The following is a 19026-nucleotide window of genomic DNA, read 5'->3' on the forward strand; positions in this document are numbered from 1 at the left end:
CTGATTTTAAGAGCTCTTTAAGTATTTAAGATATTAACTTCTGTCTTTCATATATGTTGCCAATATTTCCCTCCAGCATTTTTTTTTTCCCTTTTAGGCTTTTTATGGTGTATTTTACCAAATACACCTCAAATATCTACACAGACAAGTCTGATATTTTTTCTTGCTTTGAAATCAAGGTAATAAGTCTTCCCCTGTAAGATGATAATAATAGTTATCCATATTTTCTTATTTTTGGCTTTATATTTTTACACTTAAATTTTTAATCCACCTGGGACTTTTTGATAAATATGGATCCAATTTCATCTCTCCCCAACACTAGCGAACCCTCCCAACAAAGATTTAATAAATCAGTGGTGTGTTAGAGCTGGTTCATACTGGCCCCTGAGAGATTATTACATTTTCTGGTATTTTGCAAGCGGACTGTGAAACACAGGCATTATTAAAAATTAAATTATATAAACTTACAGGGTAATAAATCAGAAAAAAAGTAATAAATACTCTGAAATCATCATTTCCTAATTATCTTAATATTATACTCTCAAGGTTAACATCTTCTTTACCTATAGGGTAAAAATACTTTGTAATGGTGTGCTATTATGTTTCTTTTTCCAATTCAGGCATTTGGTGACTTCACATTGGTAGCCTGAAATTGGCCATTACAGGAATATTTACACCACAGGAATTTGGCAGGCCCTACAAACCAGGGCTATTTTATTTTTCAGAGACCCTGTGAAACATAAACCAGCACACCACTGAATTAAACCATTCTTTCTCACTTAACTTTAAAGAGCATGGCTACCACATATTAATCTGTCATTTATTCACAAGCTTATAGAATGGAATATGGAGCTTAGAATTGAACATATTTTTTTTTCCTGTGCTAGCATCAGAGACGACTTTGGTATGTTTTTATGTAGGAGATGCGACTGTAGACATAGTTTCCATTTTTATAACATGAGATCACAGTTCTGCATCAAGAATGTATTTTTTCTAAACTATTCAACAGCATTCTTAACTTAAAAGTAGATTATAGATGGCAACTAGGTGGTTCAGTTGGTTAAGCAACTGATTCTTGATTTCGGCTCAGGTCATGATCTCAGGATAATGGGACTGTGCTCCATATTGGGCTCCGCATTGGTTGTGGAGCCTGTTTAAGATTCTCTCTCTCAAGAATAAATGAAACAAGATGGGATTGGGAGGGAGACCATAAGTGACTCTTAATCTCACAAAACAAACTGAGGGTTGCTGGGGGGAGGGGGTTTGGGAGAAGGGGATGGGATTATGGACACTGGGGAGGGTATGTGCTTTGGTGAGTGCTGTGTAGTGTGTAAACCTGGTGATTTACAGACCTGTACCCCTGGGGATAAAAATATATGTTTATAAAAAATTAAAAAATTAAAAAAATTAAAAAAAAAAAAAAGATTATCTCTCTCTTCCCTACTTTCTCTCTGCCTCCTGCCCCAAAAAGTAGACTACAGAAAGCAGTAGCAAAATAATGACTATTTGGAGGGATAGTTGGTTACTATATACTATTTTTAGATTAGGGCTCCTAACTCTTAAAAAAAAAAAATCCAAACCCCATAAAACAAAATCACTATCATGGGGCAGTCTGAATACCACTCTCCAAGTGTTCCTTCCTAAAAATTCCTGCAGTGTATGAGGAAGGAGGGATCTATATAATGGCAAGGGCCAATGATAGTACTCTTCTTTGACAGTCACCACATCAAATTTAGCATTAGCAACTTTCAAGGTCACAACAAACAATAAGTACCCACCAAGACCATATTTGGCACTGGAGATACAAATGAGACATGGCCCCAGTCCTCGAAACACTCATCATTTTCAGTGTATCGATGGGTTTAAAGTTTGTCATAAGTGGTTGTAAGCATTTGCTTTTATTTGCATTGAGAGGGAAAGGACAGAAGCCGATTTTAATTTGTCTAAGAAACAAGCATCTACTCTAAAAGGAAAAAAAATCTAGGTATAAAAACTAGTTATTTAAAGTTTGCCCACCTAGGGAGATAAGCTGATACATGCTGAAAACTAGATCTTCAGCATCTACACCAGTTAAACATCAGTGTCCCAAATGTAATGTCTTTACTGCTCAGTTACTTTAAGTCGTCAACAATTTATTTGCAGATACTGACATCAACTGTATCAAGTAAACCAGTATCTGCTGCCTATATATTTCCTTACCTGTCACAAGCCATTTAGATTTGAACTCCAGCTACCTCATTCTAGGTGTTTACGTTATGAAACTATGTAATGTAAGAGCTGGGTAGATTCAATAAAACAACCCTTTTTTTGCACATAAACCAAAAGACTTCTTTTTTAAAGACTTGTCAGTTGGTTTCCAGTAAGCATAATATCTCATATTGTAGCCTAGGGAGCAAACACAACAGCTGCCCTTTTCATAAACATAGTTGTGCCTTGATATACACAGAGCAATGATTTCAACCACAACCAATTACTAATATTTTAAACTTTAAAAGCTATTTCTTAGGAATTTGGGCTATATATAGAAATAATCATTACCCCTTGGGAAACAATGGCTCATTTACTGAAAATGAGTTTAACAAAGGAATTATTTGGTACTGAGAAATACAGAGCAGTGAATTGGGTGACACAAATCACAGCATCGTCAGCTCATGTGACTAACAGGGTAATTTACTTAAAAAAAAAAAAACTACAGTAACTTAAAATTTAGCTTCAACAATGTTGTATCCTCAATGATGTCCTCTGTCATAAAATTGTGAAACCAGAAATCAGATTATTTAAAATGCCCCTTTACTCCCAACCTGAGATGAATACCACAAAAAAGAAAAACTTTGCAGAATGGAATATTTCTATTCTGCCTGAAGCCTAGTTTTGACTGGTATATGTTTCAGTTACACATTTGATTCACACTGAATTTTCCTTTAAGTATTAGAAGAATAAATAGCATTCCAAAAGTCACAAGCTTGAAAATATCCAGTTCCTTCTCTAGTTGCGAGAACTTACAAAACTTACATGGAACAACAAGTTGAGGCAGTGACCATTAACCCAATCTCAGCAAATTCTGTAGAAATAGCCTCTAACTAGATAAAACAAAAGTCACAAAATGTTAATCTGAAAGAATAGTCTATGTAATTATCACAGTTCAATTCTTTTATATTTTCTGAGGTTTAAAATTTTTCTTTCTTTCTTTTTTAATTTTTTTTATTATTTTTTATTTTTTTTTTAATATTTTATTTATTTATTTGACAGACAGAGATCCCAAGGAGGCAGAGAGGCAGGCAGAGAGAGGAGGAAGCAGGCTTCCCGATCCCAGGACCCTGGGACCATGACCCGAGCCGAAGGCAGAGGCTTTAACCCACTGAGCCACCCAGGCGCCCCTGAGGTTTAAAATTTTTCAAAAAGTAAGAGGGGAGCACAATACTCTCAAAGAGGATATACAACACAATTATATATAATATGAAGAGACCCAGCTGTTTTCCACCAAAAGCCTTGTGGCTCACGACATTAAACTTTTACCAGAAACCTTAGAGTCACTGGTGCACAAAAAGCAATCAATGGAGTAAATATTCTTTTTTTTTCCCCCCAGATGCACTATTCCTGACTCCATTCAGAGTTTTTGTTTTTTGTTTGTTTTGCTTTTATAAGAACATTTCTTCCAGTTTCAATGGGCATTAAGTTGAACAGGTATTACTAGTAAAGCAGCAAAAGAGCAAAGGTTTTGGCTCAGCTTCTAACCAGCTGTGTGACCTTGAACTAATCTCTTAGCTTCCCGGGGTCTCAATTTTCCCATTTAAAAAATGAGGCAGTTACACTAGATGCATTCTAAAGTATCTTCAAACTCTAATTCCTTTCAAGATAGAGCTCTAGGCTTCCGAGAATGAAAAAATTAGCTCTCCAAAACACCACCACCACAACACCCAAAATCTTTGTAATGCAGTGAAACAAACAGAATACAAAAATGTAAATACCCAATGCAATCTTGATCCCAACTCTTTACAAACACACTTTACAGATGCAAAATTGGGGGGGGAGGATAAAGTATCATATGCTATCTATCAGTGCTATCTCTGAGTTGTAGGTTACAATTCTGTATTTTTCAAGTTTCCTACAATAAAGGTATTGTTACTTTGATAATGAGCTGGGAGGAGGGAGCTGGAGTTAGAAAGGGAAAACCCTCCTTTTATGTGCTAAAAGTAATTTTACATTTGGAAGGCATTCTACAATTTAAATGACTTTTCAAAAATGGCAGGAGCTAATCGGTAAAAAAAATATATATGTCTGAGATAGTCACACATCTATCAACAGTCAAACGCTGTTGGGTTATTTACCCTAAATTAGTAAACTTTAAGGAGGTACTACATTTTCACTCAAACTGGTAATAGATTACAAGAGTCAACACATACCTAGGGCCAGGCACAGTTCTCTGACTTTACATATATATGGATTCATATAATCCATATAATAACCACTTTGAAACAGATACACTATTACTATCCCCATTCTATGCACTACGACCATGAGGCACACAGAGGTTAAGTGAGAGAGCAGAGTCAAGATTTAAATCCAGTCTATAATCATAGTACTGGCTCTTAACTACTAACCCATACAGTCCCTTTGTACTTAAATTTTGTCCTTCTTTGGTCATTCTTTCCCTGCTTTTGTTCTCAAAGTTCTTCTGAACTACTTTTCTTTAAACTGAAAAGAAATAATACGTAAGTGCTGAGATAAAAAGCCTGGCCAAACTTTTAATTTGCTAGCTTACAATTATGATTCATTTCAAAATCATTACTTCCACGCTACAAGGAATATAATTTAATCTCCATACATATCCCTAGGTAAATAATACTGTAACATCTGAGGAATTCAACAAAATTAATTGCTAAGATTAATAATGGAATTTATTGTTTGGAAATATTATTTTTTTAAAAGAAGTTTTTTTAATTTCCTTAAAGATTTATTTATTTATTTATTTGAAAGAGAGAGAGAAAGATCACAAGTAGGCAGGGGGGCAGGCAGAGGGAGAGGGGGAAGCGGAAGTGGGGCTCAATCTCAGGACCCTGAGACCATGACCTGAGCCAAAGGCAGAGGCATAACCCAATTGAGCCACTCAGGCGCCCCTGTAAATATTGTTTTTAATACAAGGAAGTCACTTTAATTGATATTCTTTGTCCTTGTAAATCTTCTGGGAAAAGAGCCCCTTAAACTAACTGTTGTACCTTTCTAAAATGTCTGACATATTGAAATGATATTTCAAAGTGTATTATAATTATTTTGATTTTTTAAAAGGATACACATAATATTCGTTTTGAATACTGGCTTTAATACCCACCCAGTTACCTTCATAATAATCCCAATTCCTGCAACATGTAGAACCTGGGAAAAGGAAAACAGAGGAAGCCAACCAATTAAATATGGTTGAAGTTCTCACCTAATTCTCTCAGGCAATTCAAACACAAACCAAGTATACATGTGTCCCTTTTCCTGCACAGTACCTACATTACTTGCCAATTTTTTTTGGCTTCTGGATTACTTTGAATAAAGTTCAATTTCCCCACATCTGTATTACCAAAATTTTAGCCATGTCAAGGTAAATATAGAAATCAACAGTTTCCTATTTTTAAAAACTAAAATGAGAGAGAGGTAGAGAAGAAAGAGGGGGGAAAAAAACAACCAAAAACCTTTGCACCAGGCTGCCAGTTAACTTAGATGTGCAATGAGATAATCACCCGATAATTGCACCCTTTGGGTACTTCTGTACTGGTAAGATAATAAAGCGAAACAAAGTCACCTGGTTTATTTCAATTTACTTACACAATTTGCAAATCTGCAGCTCTCTGCCATGGTACATTAAGAAAATTAGCATGTAAGAAAAATCACCTGCTTATGCAAATTGGAGGATGGTTTTTATCCATGCAGACAGAAAAAAAAAAAAACAGCTGCAATCTGGGTCAAATGACTAATTTTATCTATTTGTTCAAATGTCTCTCTTCACCTTTTCTCTGTAGCTCAGAGCAAGAATTTTAGGTCAAGGAATGGATAAACAGTAAGTTTCTATGTTGTCCATTCCCCTGTAAGGAGTTGCTGCCTGACAATACTGAGCCCAACACTACTGAAATTGAAAACAAGACTGAGAACTTTATCTAGATAACAAAACCACAACACTGAGAGAGGAAAGAAATCAATGGAGGGTATTTGATCTAACTGGGAAGGAAAGCAAACATGGCAAGGATCAGGTACCAATTTTACCTTCTGGTATCTTAGGCAAACAAGACTTCAGAAAAGAAAATGAAAAGACTCCAAATGATTCAAGGCAGACAGGACAACTTCTCTACAGAGAGCATCATTCCACTTTGCTCTACAAATAAATGCACCCGGTCAAGATCTTCTGAGTCTAATATAAGTTAGATGAATGCATTCTTGGTAACTAATGACTGCCTTCCTAGCATCTGTTGCAGGAATTCATCCTTTCCACTTAAAACTGACTTCCTCTCCAGGTCCAGGGTGGACCTAATTATTCCAAAAGTAATACTAACTCTACTGACATCATTTGTTCAGAAATCAGTATACAACCCAATAAAGGTCAAAGAGACTCTACTACTGTGCTGGACAATAAGGTAGTCAGTACACTTTATATGAAAAAAGAAAAAAGAATGTAAAATATCTACTTAATAATTTTCATAGTAATAGCATGCTAAAATGACAGTATTTTGGCTAAAGGTGTTAAATAAAAATATATTACTAAAATTAATTTCACCTGTTTCTTTACACATTTTTTAATGTGGCCACTAGAAAATTTTAAATCACATATGTGGCTTGCATTATGTATCTACTGGACAGTGCTGCTAGTTTGCTGAGGGCTTCTGTGAAAATGCTCCCTTTTCTATTGTGTAGAAGCTTTAGGAAGTCACACTCCCGCTCTCTCTCTGGGCATTGTATGCCCAAATGGCTACAGCCTTAAAGCTGTGACACAGCTCATTTTGTGCTAGGTGAATCCCCCAACTAGTAAATTCCCTACCCAAATTCAGAATTTAAAAGAGATTCCTTTAAAAAGAGAGAGAGACACAAATATTTGTTTCTTAATAAATGTTGACTGAAAACATCACGTTGAGGGTCAAAATATTTGTGTCTCAAAAACCCATCTGAAGGGTGCCTGGGTGGCTCAGTCATTAAGCATCTGTCTTCAGCTCAGGTCATGATCCCAGGGTCTTGGGATGGAGCCCTGCATACAGCTCCCTGCTCAGTGGGAAGTCTGCTTCTCCCTCTCCCACTCCCCCTGCTTGTGTTCCCTCTCTCGCTGTCTTTCTGTCAAATAAATAAATCTTTAAAAAAAGAGAGAGAGAGAGAGAGATTTCTAAAAACGAGATACTGTAAATCAACTTGCTAATGTAAGCACTGGCCTCCAAATCACCATAGCTATTACCCACATGCACACAAAAAGACAAAGTATTTAATATTAAATTTCATTTAAGATTTTAAAAATCAGGGGCGCCTGGGTGGCTCAGTGGGTTAGAGTCTCTGCCTTCAGCTCAGGTCATGATCCTAGGGTCCTGGGATGGAGCCCCGCATGGGGCTCTCTGCTCGGCAGGGAGCCTGCTTCCTCCACTCTCCTCTCTCCCTGCCTGCCTCTCTGCCTACTTGTGATCTCTGTCAAATAAATAAAATCTTTAAAAAAAAAAAAAATTAAAATCACTCCAAATATTTAGGAAAGCAAGAATATAAATCTAGAATGCTAAAACGTAAAATATTACCAGAAAAACAGTATCAAATTTACATTTAGGAAGGAACTGATAGTTCATCTGCAAACAGGCAGGCTCTTCATAACTAAGTATTTATAATCCTTACCAGTAAGCCAATAGAAGAAAATAAATGTCTTGGACAAACTGCACTTTTAAAATGTGATCCCGAATTTGAAAACTCTATGAAAGTCAAAACACTGGAATAGGGTGACATTTATCTCATTCTTCCTTTAAATAATTTTAGAAGCTATTCAACATCTGTAGTCTTTTTTTTTTTTTTAAGATTTTATTTATTTATTTATTTATTTGACAGACAGATCACAAGTAGACAGAGAGGCAGGCAGAGAGAGAGCAAGCTCCCTGCCCAGTAGAGAGCCTGATGCAGGACTTGATCCCAGGACCCTAGCGGCTTGACCCACTGAGCCACCCAGGCGCCCCAACATCTGTAGTCTTGAAGAAAGGTGTCATATGGTCAATAACAGACTTGATTTGTCCACAAATAAAGCTACAATGCTTTATAAATATTAATGCAATTTTACAATAGAAACTTAGGAAACACAGGCTTTTACAAATGAGGAAACCAAGACCCAGAAAACTTAAATAACTTTATCAAGGTCATAGGGTTGTTGGCAGCAAGGCAGGACCAGAAACTTGTCTCCTAACAAGTTTAGTTGAGTACTCTATTACCCGGTCATTAAAAAAATACTTTGCAAACAAATGGCACCTTAAACATGATAAACACTAAATTCTCTGGTTTATTAAACTGGAAATAAAAACTTGGGATTTGGGAGAATTTTATTAACAATAAAGCAGAATGCTGCTAATACTTAAGACATTCTTTTTTTTTTTTTTTTAAGATTTTATTTATTTGACAGACAGAGATCACAAGTAGGCAGAGAGGCAGGCAGAGAGAGGTGGAGAAGCAGGCTCCCTGCAGAGCAGAGCAGAGCCTGATGCGGGGCTCGATCCCAGGACTCTGGGACCATGATCTGAGTCAAAGTCAGAAGCTTTAACCCACTGAGCCACCCAGGAGCCCCAAGACATTCTTTAGAATCAAATGTGTATACACACACACACACACACACACACACACCACACACACATTTATATATCAGAGAGGAAAAAAAACCACATACACAATTGTGCTCTCAAATACCATCAATGACCTACCTGCTAAATTCAATGGTCTTTTCTCCCCGTCATTTTGACTTTTTTTTATCTGTACCAAAGATCACTCCCATCTTCCTAACAATCTTCTGCCATGCATAGGTTGTCAATCACTATGAACACATTTTCCTATCTGACTGCCCTTTAGTTCTGCCTCCAATAATTTCCACTGACAACTGAGAACATTCCTCCTCAGGCTCAGGCCTCAGCTACCTCCACTCTCTCTTTATATGTCAAAATATACACATATGTATCTCTGAACAAGTCACTCTCTAATCTTAAAAACTTTCCATAGTTGCCATTCCCAGTATTTCAACTTTTTTAGATATTTTTCCCCCGGACTCCCCATGAAATTTTAACACCATAGATATGCCATACATTTGTTATGTATACACGTGCTTTATTCATAAAAAGTGTAAGCTTTGCCCCTCTCCCACTACCAGTGGTCTCTTCAGCAGAACACTCCAACTTCCAGGTCCAGCTTTAGTTTGTGCCACCCTATCACCTCCCACCCTCTCCACAGCACTTTAATTTCAGTAACTTCAGACCTACAGTCTCTTGCGTAGGAACACATCCATCTAGAATGCTCTTCCCCATTAGCTCTGGTTCTTGAAACTCAGTTGAGATATTACCTCTTCTAGAAAACATTCATACCAGGGCGCCTGGGTGGCTCAGTGGGTTAAAGCCTCTGCCCTCGGCTCAGGTCATGTCCCAGGGTCCTGGGATCGAGCCCCACATGGGGCTCTCTGCTCAGCGGTAAGCCTGCTTCCCCCCTCTCTCACTCTGCCTGCCTCTCTGCCTACTTGTGATCTCTCTGTCAAATAAATAAATAAAATCTTTAAAAAATAAAGAAAGAAAGAAAGAAAGAAAGAAAGATTCATGCCTTCCACAGAAATCCCTCCTTTTTCCGTAATATCCAGGGAATATCTCTATTGAATCATATCTACTACTACATATCGACTACTATTGTATCAATGGAATGAATTATAATTATCCATTTATGAGTCTCTTTCTTCCACTAGATCATAATCTTCTTTAAATCCCTCTTATCACCAATAAATAAGTATTGTAAGAACAAGTGAAAATATATCCTCATTTTTTTTCTTTTTTTTTTAAGATTTCATTTCTTTATTTGACAGAGACAGAGAACACAAGCAGGGGGGGCACACAGAGGGAGAGGGAGAAGCAGGCTCCTCACGGAGCAGAGAACCTGATGCAGGGCTTGGTCCCAGGACCCTGGGATCATGATCTGAGCTGAAGACAGACACTTAACTGACTGAACCACCCAGGGACCCCATCCTTTTGTTTTTATTTCAAATTGAGTTTCAACTCTCCATCAAGACTCCCTGAAAGCAGGGATGTATTATTTTACACCCTGTTTACTTAACTGTAAGCTCCTTTAGGGCAGTATCATAACTAAACTCTATATGCCAGTACAAGCAAAGAATAGATAATAGCAGAAGCTTGACAGAGTTTGTAAAATTATTTACAGAACTAAATATCCTCATTACAGTCTACACTGGTGCTGGGCCATAGCAGGTTGATAATAAAAATACACTGACTAGTGAGTTCCAGCAATGTCAAAACCCTCTGTCTGATAGTAGGTATGATTCAATTAGAAAAAACTAATTCAAAACTCAGATATGAAGCTAGGTATAAGTAAAAACAGCCAATTATAATCAATGACAGACATCACTGTACACACTTCCTCTACTCACACCATTATACTTAACTGTTAGAGTACAACTCAATAATTTCCTTAGTTTCCTTTTCATAATGCCAGAGTGCTAGAATTTTTTCCAATGTCTCTTGGTTAGGTACCTTAGAACTACCAACAAGTCTATGATGACGTGTCACATGCTTATTGACAGTATTACAACTGTTGCCTCAGGCACTCTCTGTGTTACCCCTAAGCAACAACCGGATCAAACTGACAAACTGTATTAGTTAGGAAATCACTGTTGATCTGCTTTAGATGACCCAATCAACAAATAATTCACTGGAGTATTATGGATGCACAGGGAATCATAAATATAACCCAAATAGAACTTTATAATGAAAGAGCTTCTACCCAATGACTTCTTTCCATTTGGTTGGATGACAAATGGGAAAGTTTCTTTGGCCTTCACAATTACCATCAAAGAAATAAAATTAGCATAAAAAAGAAATATACATCGGGCGCCTGGGTGGCTCAGTGGGTTAAGCCGCTGCCTTCGGCTCAGGTCATGATCTCAGAGTCCTGAGATCGAGTCCCACATCGGGCTCCCTGCTCAGCGGGGAGCCTGCTTCCCTCTCTCTCTCTCTGCCTGTCTCTCCATCTACTTGTGATTTCTCTCTGTTAAATAAATAAAATCTTAAAAAAAAAAAAAAAAAAAAAAAAGAAATATACATCACATAAACAGTTGATTCTTTAACTGCTAGAATATCAGCAAATCTAATAAAAACAACCAAGAACAGTCACTCAATTCTACAATATAGAAGTCAATGAAAACTCTAATACACCAAGTTGTGAAGATAATGAAATATTCCAATACTGTATTAGAGGATGGCCTTCTGTATCATGGAACAACATTTCTATAATTGCTCATGGTAAAGCCCCAGAAACCCCAAAACTTAAATTCAAACAAACATTCAGTTAATACATTTTGCAAATATTCTTCTTCCAGCAAGCATCTGAAAGCTAACTTTATCTGCCCCCATCTTTTTTTCAGAACATGTACTGGTGGTACTAAGTGATGCCTAAAAAAGTGGGATGTAGGGGTGTCTGAGTGGCTAAGTCAGTTCAGCACCTGCCTTCGACCCAGATCATGATCTCAGGATCCTGGGATCAAGCACCCGGAGATGAGCTCCCCGCTTAGTGGGAAGCCTGCTTCTCCCCCTTTCTCTGCCACTCCCCCGTTTATGCTTTCTCTCATTCTCTCTCTCAAATAAATAAATAAAATATTTTTTTTTAAAGTTGCATGTAGTTTTGAAGGATATTGTTGTTTTAGCTTGTTTGAAATGGCAATTCTTTCTGAAACGTTTTCTCTTAATAAAAAATATTTATCTTTCTTTCTAAGCTAGTAATCAGTAACATAAAATTTCTGCCCAAGAATAAAAAGAGTTTCTTTTGTTGTGAATAAAAGGAGTTCTTTTGTTGTATTATGGTTTTATTTTATTTTTGGTTTTTAAATATAATTTGGAAAAATCTTGTCAGGAGCCAAGTACAAAATGACTTCCAATGTTAAAGGCTATAGCATTTGTATTGCCAAAAAAACAGTTCATTATCATTAGATTGTGTTACTTTTATTCTCTCTGACTTTTCTACTTTATGACCATGAACTTGCAGTTTCTAAAAGTAAATTCGTTTGTAGTTAAAATTAACAATATAGATTTCCACATTTCTAGTTTCACACGGATGCTTTGTTATGTCTAGAAGAGAGACCGTTTCCTTTTTATGGTGCAGGCTCTGCTTCTTCAAAGCTCTTTTCACAAAGCAGAGCACACCAACCCCCCCTACCACCACCAAAGAATCCAGCTGTGGCAGTTAATCCTGGCTGATAGAGAAACTTCTCAATACTACAAATTCTTAAACTGTAAAACACAGTTAACAGAATATACTCCAGTATACTTTTTTTTTTTTTTTACTCCAGTATACTTTCTAATGCAACTAACTCTAGGATTTTCCCCAAACATATCCCAAAAGCATCCCCCATTTTTCCAAACTAAAGCTGGCTATCCGAGGCATAAAAGGACCAAAGAAAACGTCACAAAAAAATGATGCCTCTAATTTTCACAAGATGAGCAAGCTAGATGATATCTGCCACACATGAGAATTTACACTGAATAATTTTTCATTAAATCACACATATTTCCCCCACCTCACTGGGATCTTCTTTAGCAATTCACACTCTTACATCCAAACACAAGTAAAATGAGATTCCACTAAAGCTGAACTTTGACGATAAGAATGTCCTTCATTTGTTACATTCTGAGAAAGAAAAAATTAATTTCCTTCCCACTACATAAATCCATAATACTTTCTAGAACAGTGCAGATGAACTGACTAGAATACCTGCAAAGTCCATGCAAACATGTATTCTGTATATTTTAATGTGTTTTTTTAATTGTTAATTAATAACAGATATATAGCACATAGCACAACTAAGGGGCACTTTATGGTATGTGAAGTCATGCTTCCAAAAATGGTCTGCATGTTGTTGATTTCACCTGATAAATCTGGCCATACATGAAGCCACTGCTCCATACATTAACACAACAAGTTTTTTTCTACCAATAATAACTACAATAAAAACAGCTAACATTCACTGAATGCTTACTGTATGCTATACAGTGTAATCATTGGTTTACAAGGATTATCTCATTTAATCCTCATACCAATCCTAGGAGAGGTGCTATTATTATCCTCATTTTATAATGAGAAACAGAGAGGTTAAACAATTTATTAAGATGACACAGCTAGTAAGTAAGTATCACTACAGTGACACTGAAGTTTTGAAAGACGGACATAAAAGTAACCCACTGAAGATATTAGAATAATAAAATTCAAAGTTCTCCAACTTTACCTGGAGTACAAAGAAAAGAGACCAAATGAATCCCAGAATCTTTGATCTTTCAATTAATCAGATAAATTAAAAACCAAAACACTAATATTCTAAGTGGAAGCTTTTCCCAGACTCATTATCAACGTGGCACTATGTGCCATTAATCCAATCAGTATTTCAGGTTGTCATTGATAAAACTGGTCGAGTTTAGCAGTCCCCAAACCTCTCTCATGTGGTCAACTTCCTCCAACTCTCAAAATTATACACTTCATGAGTCCCTGAAGCCTTATGCTATAACACTTTTTGTTCCAAGGTTGTCACATTTTTAAGTTTAAGTGAGTACATTTTCCTCTGGCCAATGTGAACTATGGACAAATAGGTATTTATATTATCCTCACCAAATGACTGAGGTTTCCATTTGCGGGTTGTTTTGTGTTTTGGTTTTTCATTACAAAAATGTCCATATGGACATCTGAAGACCTGACATCTGATAAAGGAAGGTCAAATTATATATGATGCTTTGATAACCCATGAACAATATTCTGTCATTGGAATGAATGTATCTCAGGCTACCACATGATCATATTACCAGGTAAACTAGAACCCTTACTTTGAGATAAAATACAGCAGACAGTTGTTAATGAAACCTTAATTGAACTGTCAAAGCACCATCTTTACCAGTAAGCTAATAGGTAATTCACTACTTTTACACAACTGTCCAATACTGATAAGTTATTCCAATAGTTAAATTCAACAGAGAGATAAATCAAGGATGGTTGACTAAATTGTTCAGTGATAAATCTGACTGGTAAAATGCTCTACCACTTCTATATCTTTCCGTGTCTACACAGAGGAAAAACAGGATCTCTCAAAATTACATGCAATGTTTTCAGCCATCAGTTAGTAATTTTAGGTCCATATCCAGAAAAAGACAAGAGCAAATGCAGTTTCCTTTTGTGTAGTAACCCAAAAGAAAAATACTTGCAAAAATGCATTAAATAAATATAAGAATCTAAGTAAATCTTACGATGCCCAAGTAGTCATATGGGAAATTTTTTATGTCCCATTTTAATCATTTTATAAAAGAGTTTCAGGTTCATTAAGTGTTCCCTAAATTAAAAAGAAAATTATGGTTCAGCTAGTTAATATGTAAAAAAAAAAAAAAACCTCACTAATATCTTTAGCTTGGATTTCAGAATACTAGTGCAATTCACTCTGGTTTGGTGTTCAAATCACTAGTTTTAACAATTTTACTCAGGTTATATAGCAGTTAAATTCCAAATGTAATAAGCAATTCAGATAGCAAGTCATCAATATGTAAATATAAAAATAGAAAAGGATTTGCATACTAGAATACACACCTGGAAGTCTTCCTTTTTTTCATACTGAATTGTACTTCACCTGTAACAACTGATTAAAAACACTCAATGCAGCTAACCGGAAAAAATGTGGTTAAAGAAGAAAAGAACCTGACCAGGAGATCAAGTAATCAAGCAGCAAAGATTCCACAGCACTGTGCTAAGTGCAGGGGAGAAAAAGATGTACTCTGGTACATACAGTCCGTACCCTCAAGGGGCTTACAAATGTTGTGAGACAAGGCAAACACAAAACAACTGGCATAAAACAGAAGATGGTGTACAGAAGAGGTACACTTCAAGCACAAGGAATGAACTCTGCTGGTGATGGAAGGGGTCAATCAATGAAAGAATACAGAATGGACTCAAATGTAAACCATTCGGTTTTTCATATGAAAGTACTTCAGAAGAGCTACTACCAGAATGTTTGCTGTGGGAGATGTTTCAGCACTCCAGTTTCTCACCTTCTTCCCCATAAAAAGAATCTTTTCCTTTAGCACGGGCTTGAAGCGAAAACTTCTACAAGTCATATCATCTTTCGAGAAAAATGTAGAACAGTTTTAGAATACAGTGAATGCTGCAATCCACTTCCCCTTCAGTAGCTCTAGTTCTTAGCATTGTATGTAAAGCACTAAAATGAAAGAGAGCATCCAGGTCTAAGAAAATCCAAACAAATTCTCAGCCAGTAGATGACAAAATGTAAAGCAAGGAACAACCTTTTTCCTGTCTACACCCTCCCAGGCCCCACAGCTTTAATCCTCAAGTGTTAGGCAAGGAATGGAAGTTCACAGTGCAATCCCTGGAGATAGGATATGGAAGAGATGAAAGCAGGAACAGACAGGTCCCTGAGCAGACTGACTGAAGAGGCACCATTACGGGCTACACTTCTTCCCACCAGGAATCCCATACACCTTGGAGGGAGCACTACAGCAACCTCCTTGGAGAGCTAGCTGGGAAAACACTAGACCCGACTAATTTAAAAACAAAACAAGGCAAAACAAAACAAAAACAGGTCACATTGTAGTCTAGATTATAAATCTGAAATATAAAGATGCCCAGATACAAAGCAAACATGACACTTGTATTAATTACAGCCTGAAAAACAATGACAAAAGGAGACATTTACCAGGCTAGTTCCAAAAAGTTCATTTTCCTGTGGTGATGGGGGCTTTTCTAGACATTAACAAGAATCTATTTTTGAATGCACTGAAAACATCAATTCATTTGTCCACACCAGATTACTTAACCCTTGAGAAAAAAATTCAGTTTGTTCTAGTTTTGACAAAAGGCCCTATAATGATAAATTCATTTTATTCCAGACTACTAAGAAGAGCAAATAGACAAAATGTGGCATTTAAGAAGCACTCAAAACTTTTAAAAATATCCTAGCACTAGCCAAAGTGAAGCAGTTTCATGTGTTTAAAAAGTATACTACTTCAGCAACCAACCAAGGGATAACAGCAACTTAAGAGACACTAAATGACACTAAATGACACTAGAACATTACACAGAATGTGGGCCACGGCATAGCTACAGTCTACTGACCTCATTTGTGGTACTCATGTGTGATGCTATATTTAATGCATTCTTATCAAAAAGCTCAAGCTACATACTTCCCAACTGTAGCTTTATGGTTTAAAATAAACCACTCAAGCAATGACTTAACTGGTTCAAGTATGAACCCTATCTTCCTTCTGGGGATCAAGATCACAAATTAAGGAATGAAAAGGGAAAAAGGAGAGCGAAGTACTTATGCAGAGTATGACCCAATGACAAGACTATTATAAGGAATCAAGTTTGGGTCATCTGTGACATCTGCAGCAACTGAGTAACTGATTCAAACTCCATCCAACCTAAGAGATGACCAAGGTCTGTAGCAATACACATTTCATACATCCACCCAATGATCCTACATTCAGTGGCTTGCTTAGGTTCTAAACCAAAAGTCGGGTAGACAGCAAACATGTGTGTGAATCCTCAGAGGGTGTTCTCTCCCATGATTTCCCAGGACTCGAAAACATAAGCCCAGCCAGCCAACACACTGGGCCTCTGGTTGAGGGTGGCTTCCTTCAGTTGACGCGCTCCACTTCGGTCAACATGGAGAGAAGCATGACTTGTTGACGCGCCCAATCACAACCATGAGAAGAAACCACGAGAAGTTGCGTTCTTCTTTTGATACTCACCAGACAACACCAAAGGCTCCATATCCAATAGGTCTATCCGGCTCAATATCCAGCTGCTGCTGTGGATGATGCGAGTGTTGATGGTGGTGCGCCTTAACTGTAGCAGCTGCGGCAGCCTGTACCTGAGCTGGGGCTGCTGCAGCTGGTCCAGGAGCCTGACCCGGTGCAGGTGATGGGAAATATGGCTGTTGTTGCCCAGGGTTTAACATGGCTGCAGCTGCAGCCGCTGCTGCGGCTGCCGCAGCTGCCGAAGAGGTATGCTGCTGTACAGGGTGGACAGCGGCAGCAGACCCCGGATGAAGATGGTGTTGAGGGTGGTGGTGGTGGTGAAGGTGAGGAGGAGGGAGGTGCGGAAGGTGGTGGTGATGGTGGTGGTGGTGACCTGCTGCTGCTGCAGATGTACCGCCATTGTAAGCCGCCATCATTTTTGCGTTGGCTCTTGCACCACAAAGAGACATTCAAAAAAATGCCCTTTGATGGGAAAGCAAACTGGGTCAAGCTGTCATTTGGCCATTTAAAAATGAAGAAAAACCACGCACTCCACCTCAAAAAACATGGAGCGTAACTGGCTTTATGTCTTCATCAGTCAATCCAAACAAGTTAGAGGATCTTGGTGTTTAGTTTTGGGGTGAGCGTGTGTGGAAGGGAGTGGACTGCCAAAAAAAAAAAAAAAAAAGAAAAAGAAAAAGAAAAAAGAAGAAAAAGAAAAAGGAAAAGGAAAGGAAAGGAAAAAGGAAAAGAAAAGAAAAAGGAAAAGGGACCCCTTCCCCCCAGGTTTCCTGCCACAAGTGGGTACTAAAACTCCATCCTTAATTGGGGGGAGGTTCCAACTTTGAATGTGGGAATAAAGGCCAAACCTCCCGACCCCCTGAACTCCACACACGAAAAGGATCAGGTAACACGCCACCCTTGGAATCTTGTAAGAGGTTTGACTCATCTACCCCTTCCATTCCCACATCCTTTTCTAAACACCTACCACCTCCTCAAAAATACAATTTTATATATATAAAAAAAAAAATTCTAACCACCCCAATTCTAAAGATGGGGGGAAAATTTTTAGGGAAACCAGCTTCCCCCCCCCTCGAACTCTCAGGCCTTCCTACATCTCCCCCTACTCCTAGTCAGGCTGACCTGATTGGAGGGGGGTACTAAACTTTCCAGAACAGAAAAGAGCCAGGGAAGGAGGCAGGAGGGACGGGGTAAGCAGAGCAGGCGACAGGGCAGGACGGAGAGGAGAAAAGAGAACCGGGGCAAAGTAAAGGTAAGAAGGTGCAGGGAGGAATGAAAGAGAGGTGGGCAACACTCGGACGCGCAGACAGAGGGAACCGCCCCGGGATGAGGTTAGGGTCCCGGGGCCAAAGAATAGGAGCCCCGGGAGGCGGGCGGGGTGCAGTCGGAAGCGGGCTGACTCCTGCCCCCGCCGCCGGCTGCTTCTGCTGAGGAGGGTTGGGGGGGAGAGCGGGTGGGTCCCCCCGCGCGACGGCCCCCGCAGGGCTCAAGGCTGCTCCGTCTCCCCCCCTCCCCCCCACCCGGCTTCCCGTCCCCGCGGCCGCTTTCTCCTCAGTCGCTGCCGGCCGCTTTCTCCTTAGCCGCCGCCTCCTCAGCCGCCGGTGCCGCCGCGGCCGGACTCACCTCCCCTAGCAAAGCCGGATAGAGCGGAGCCAGCGGCGGACACGCGCAACCAGCCACCGAGGCCCCGCCCCCGCCTCACACTGACCGGCTGCCCTAGCCAATCCACGCCCACCTGTCTGCGTCTGCCTCCAATCCTGGGCCCGTAGCTTCAGACAGGCGCACTGTTCGGCCAGTGGCAACAAGGTGTGGGTCTCCTGGGGAAATCCCGCCCCCGAGCCGGGATGGGCAGATAGAGAGACCAATCAAAAGGCAGAGTTTGGCCTGACCGACAAGATTAAAAGCGAATTAAAACCCAAAGATCTCCGTGACATTTTCTTTCGCCTCTCTCCTCTTTTCTTTTTCTTCTTTTATTTTTTTGGCAGGAGCAGGAAGCTGCGTGCTAATCCCGCCCGCAAAAGCTGGAAGAGAG

General features: G+C 38.8%; 1 protein-coding gene across 1 annotated transcript in view; it reads right to left on the reverse strand.

Annotated features, from left to right (window-relative positions):
- Window positions 1-18702, reverse strand: part of NLK (nemo like kinase) — a 176621-nt gene extending 157919 nt beyond the window's left edge. Inside the window, exon 1 of the mRNA XM_082707137.1 lies at window positions 16986-18702. Within this exon, the coding sequence (XP_082563263.1) occupies window positions 16986-17443 (458 nt within the window). The 5' untranslated portion in view covers window positions 17444-18702. The remainder of the gene's footprint in view (window positions 1-16985) is intronic.
- Window positions 18703-19026: the final 324 nt, after the last annotated feature.

This window comes from Mustela nivalis (genome assembly GCF_964662115.1).
Source record: "Mustela nivalis genome assembly, chromosome: 17".
Lineage (NCBI taxonomy): Eukaryota > Metazoa > Chordata > Mammalia > Carnivora > Mustelidae > Mustela > Mustela nivalis.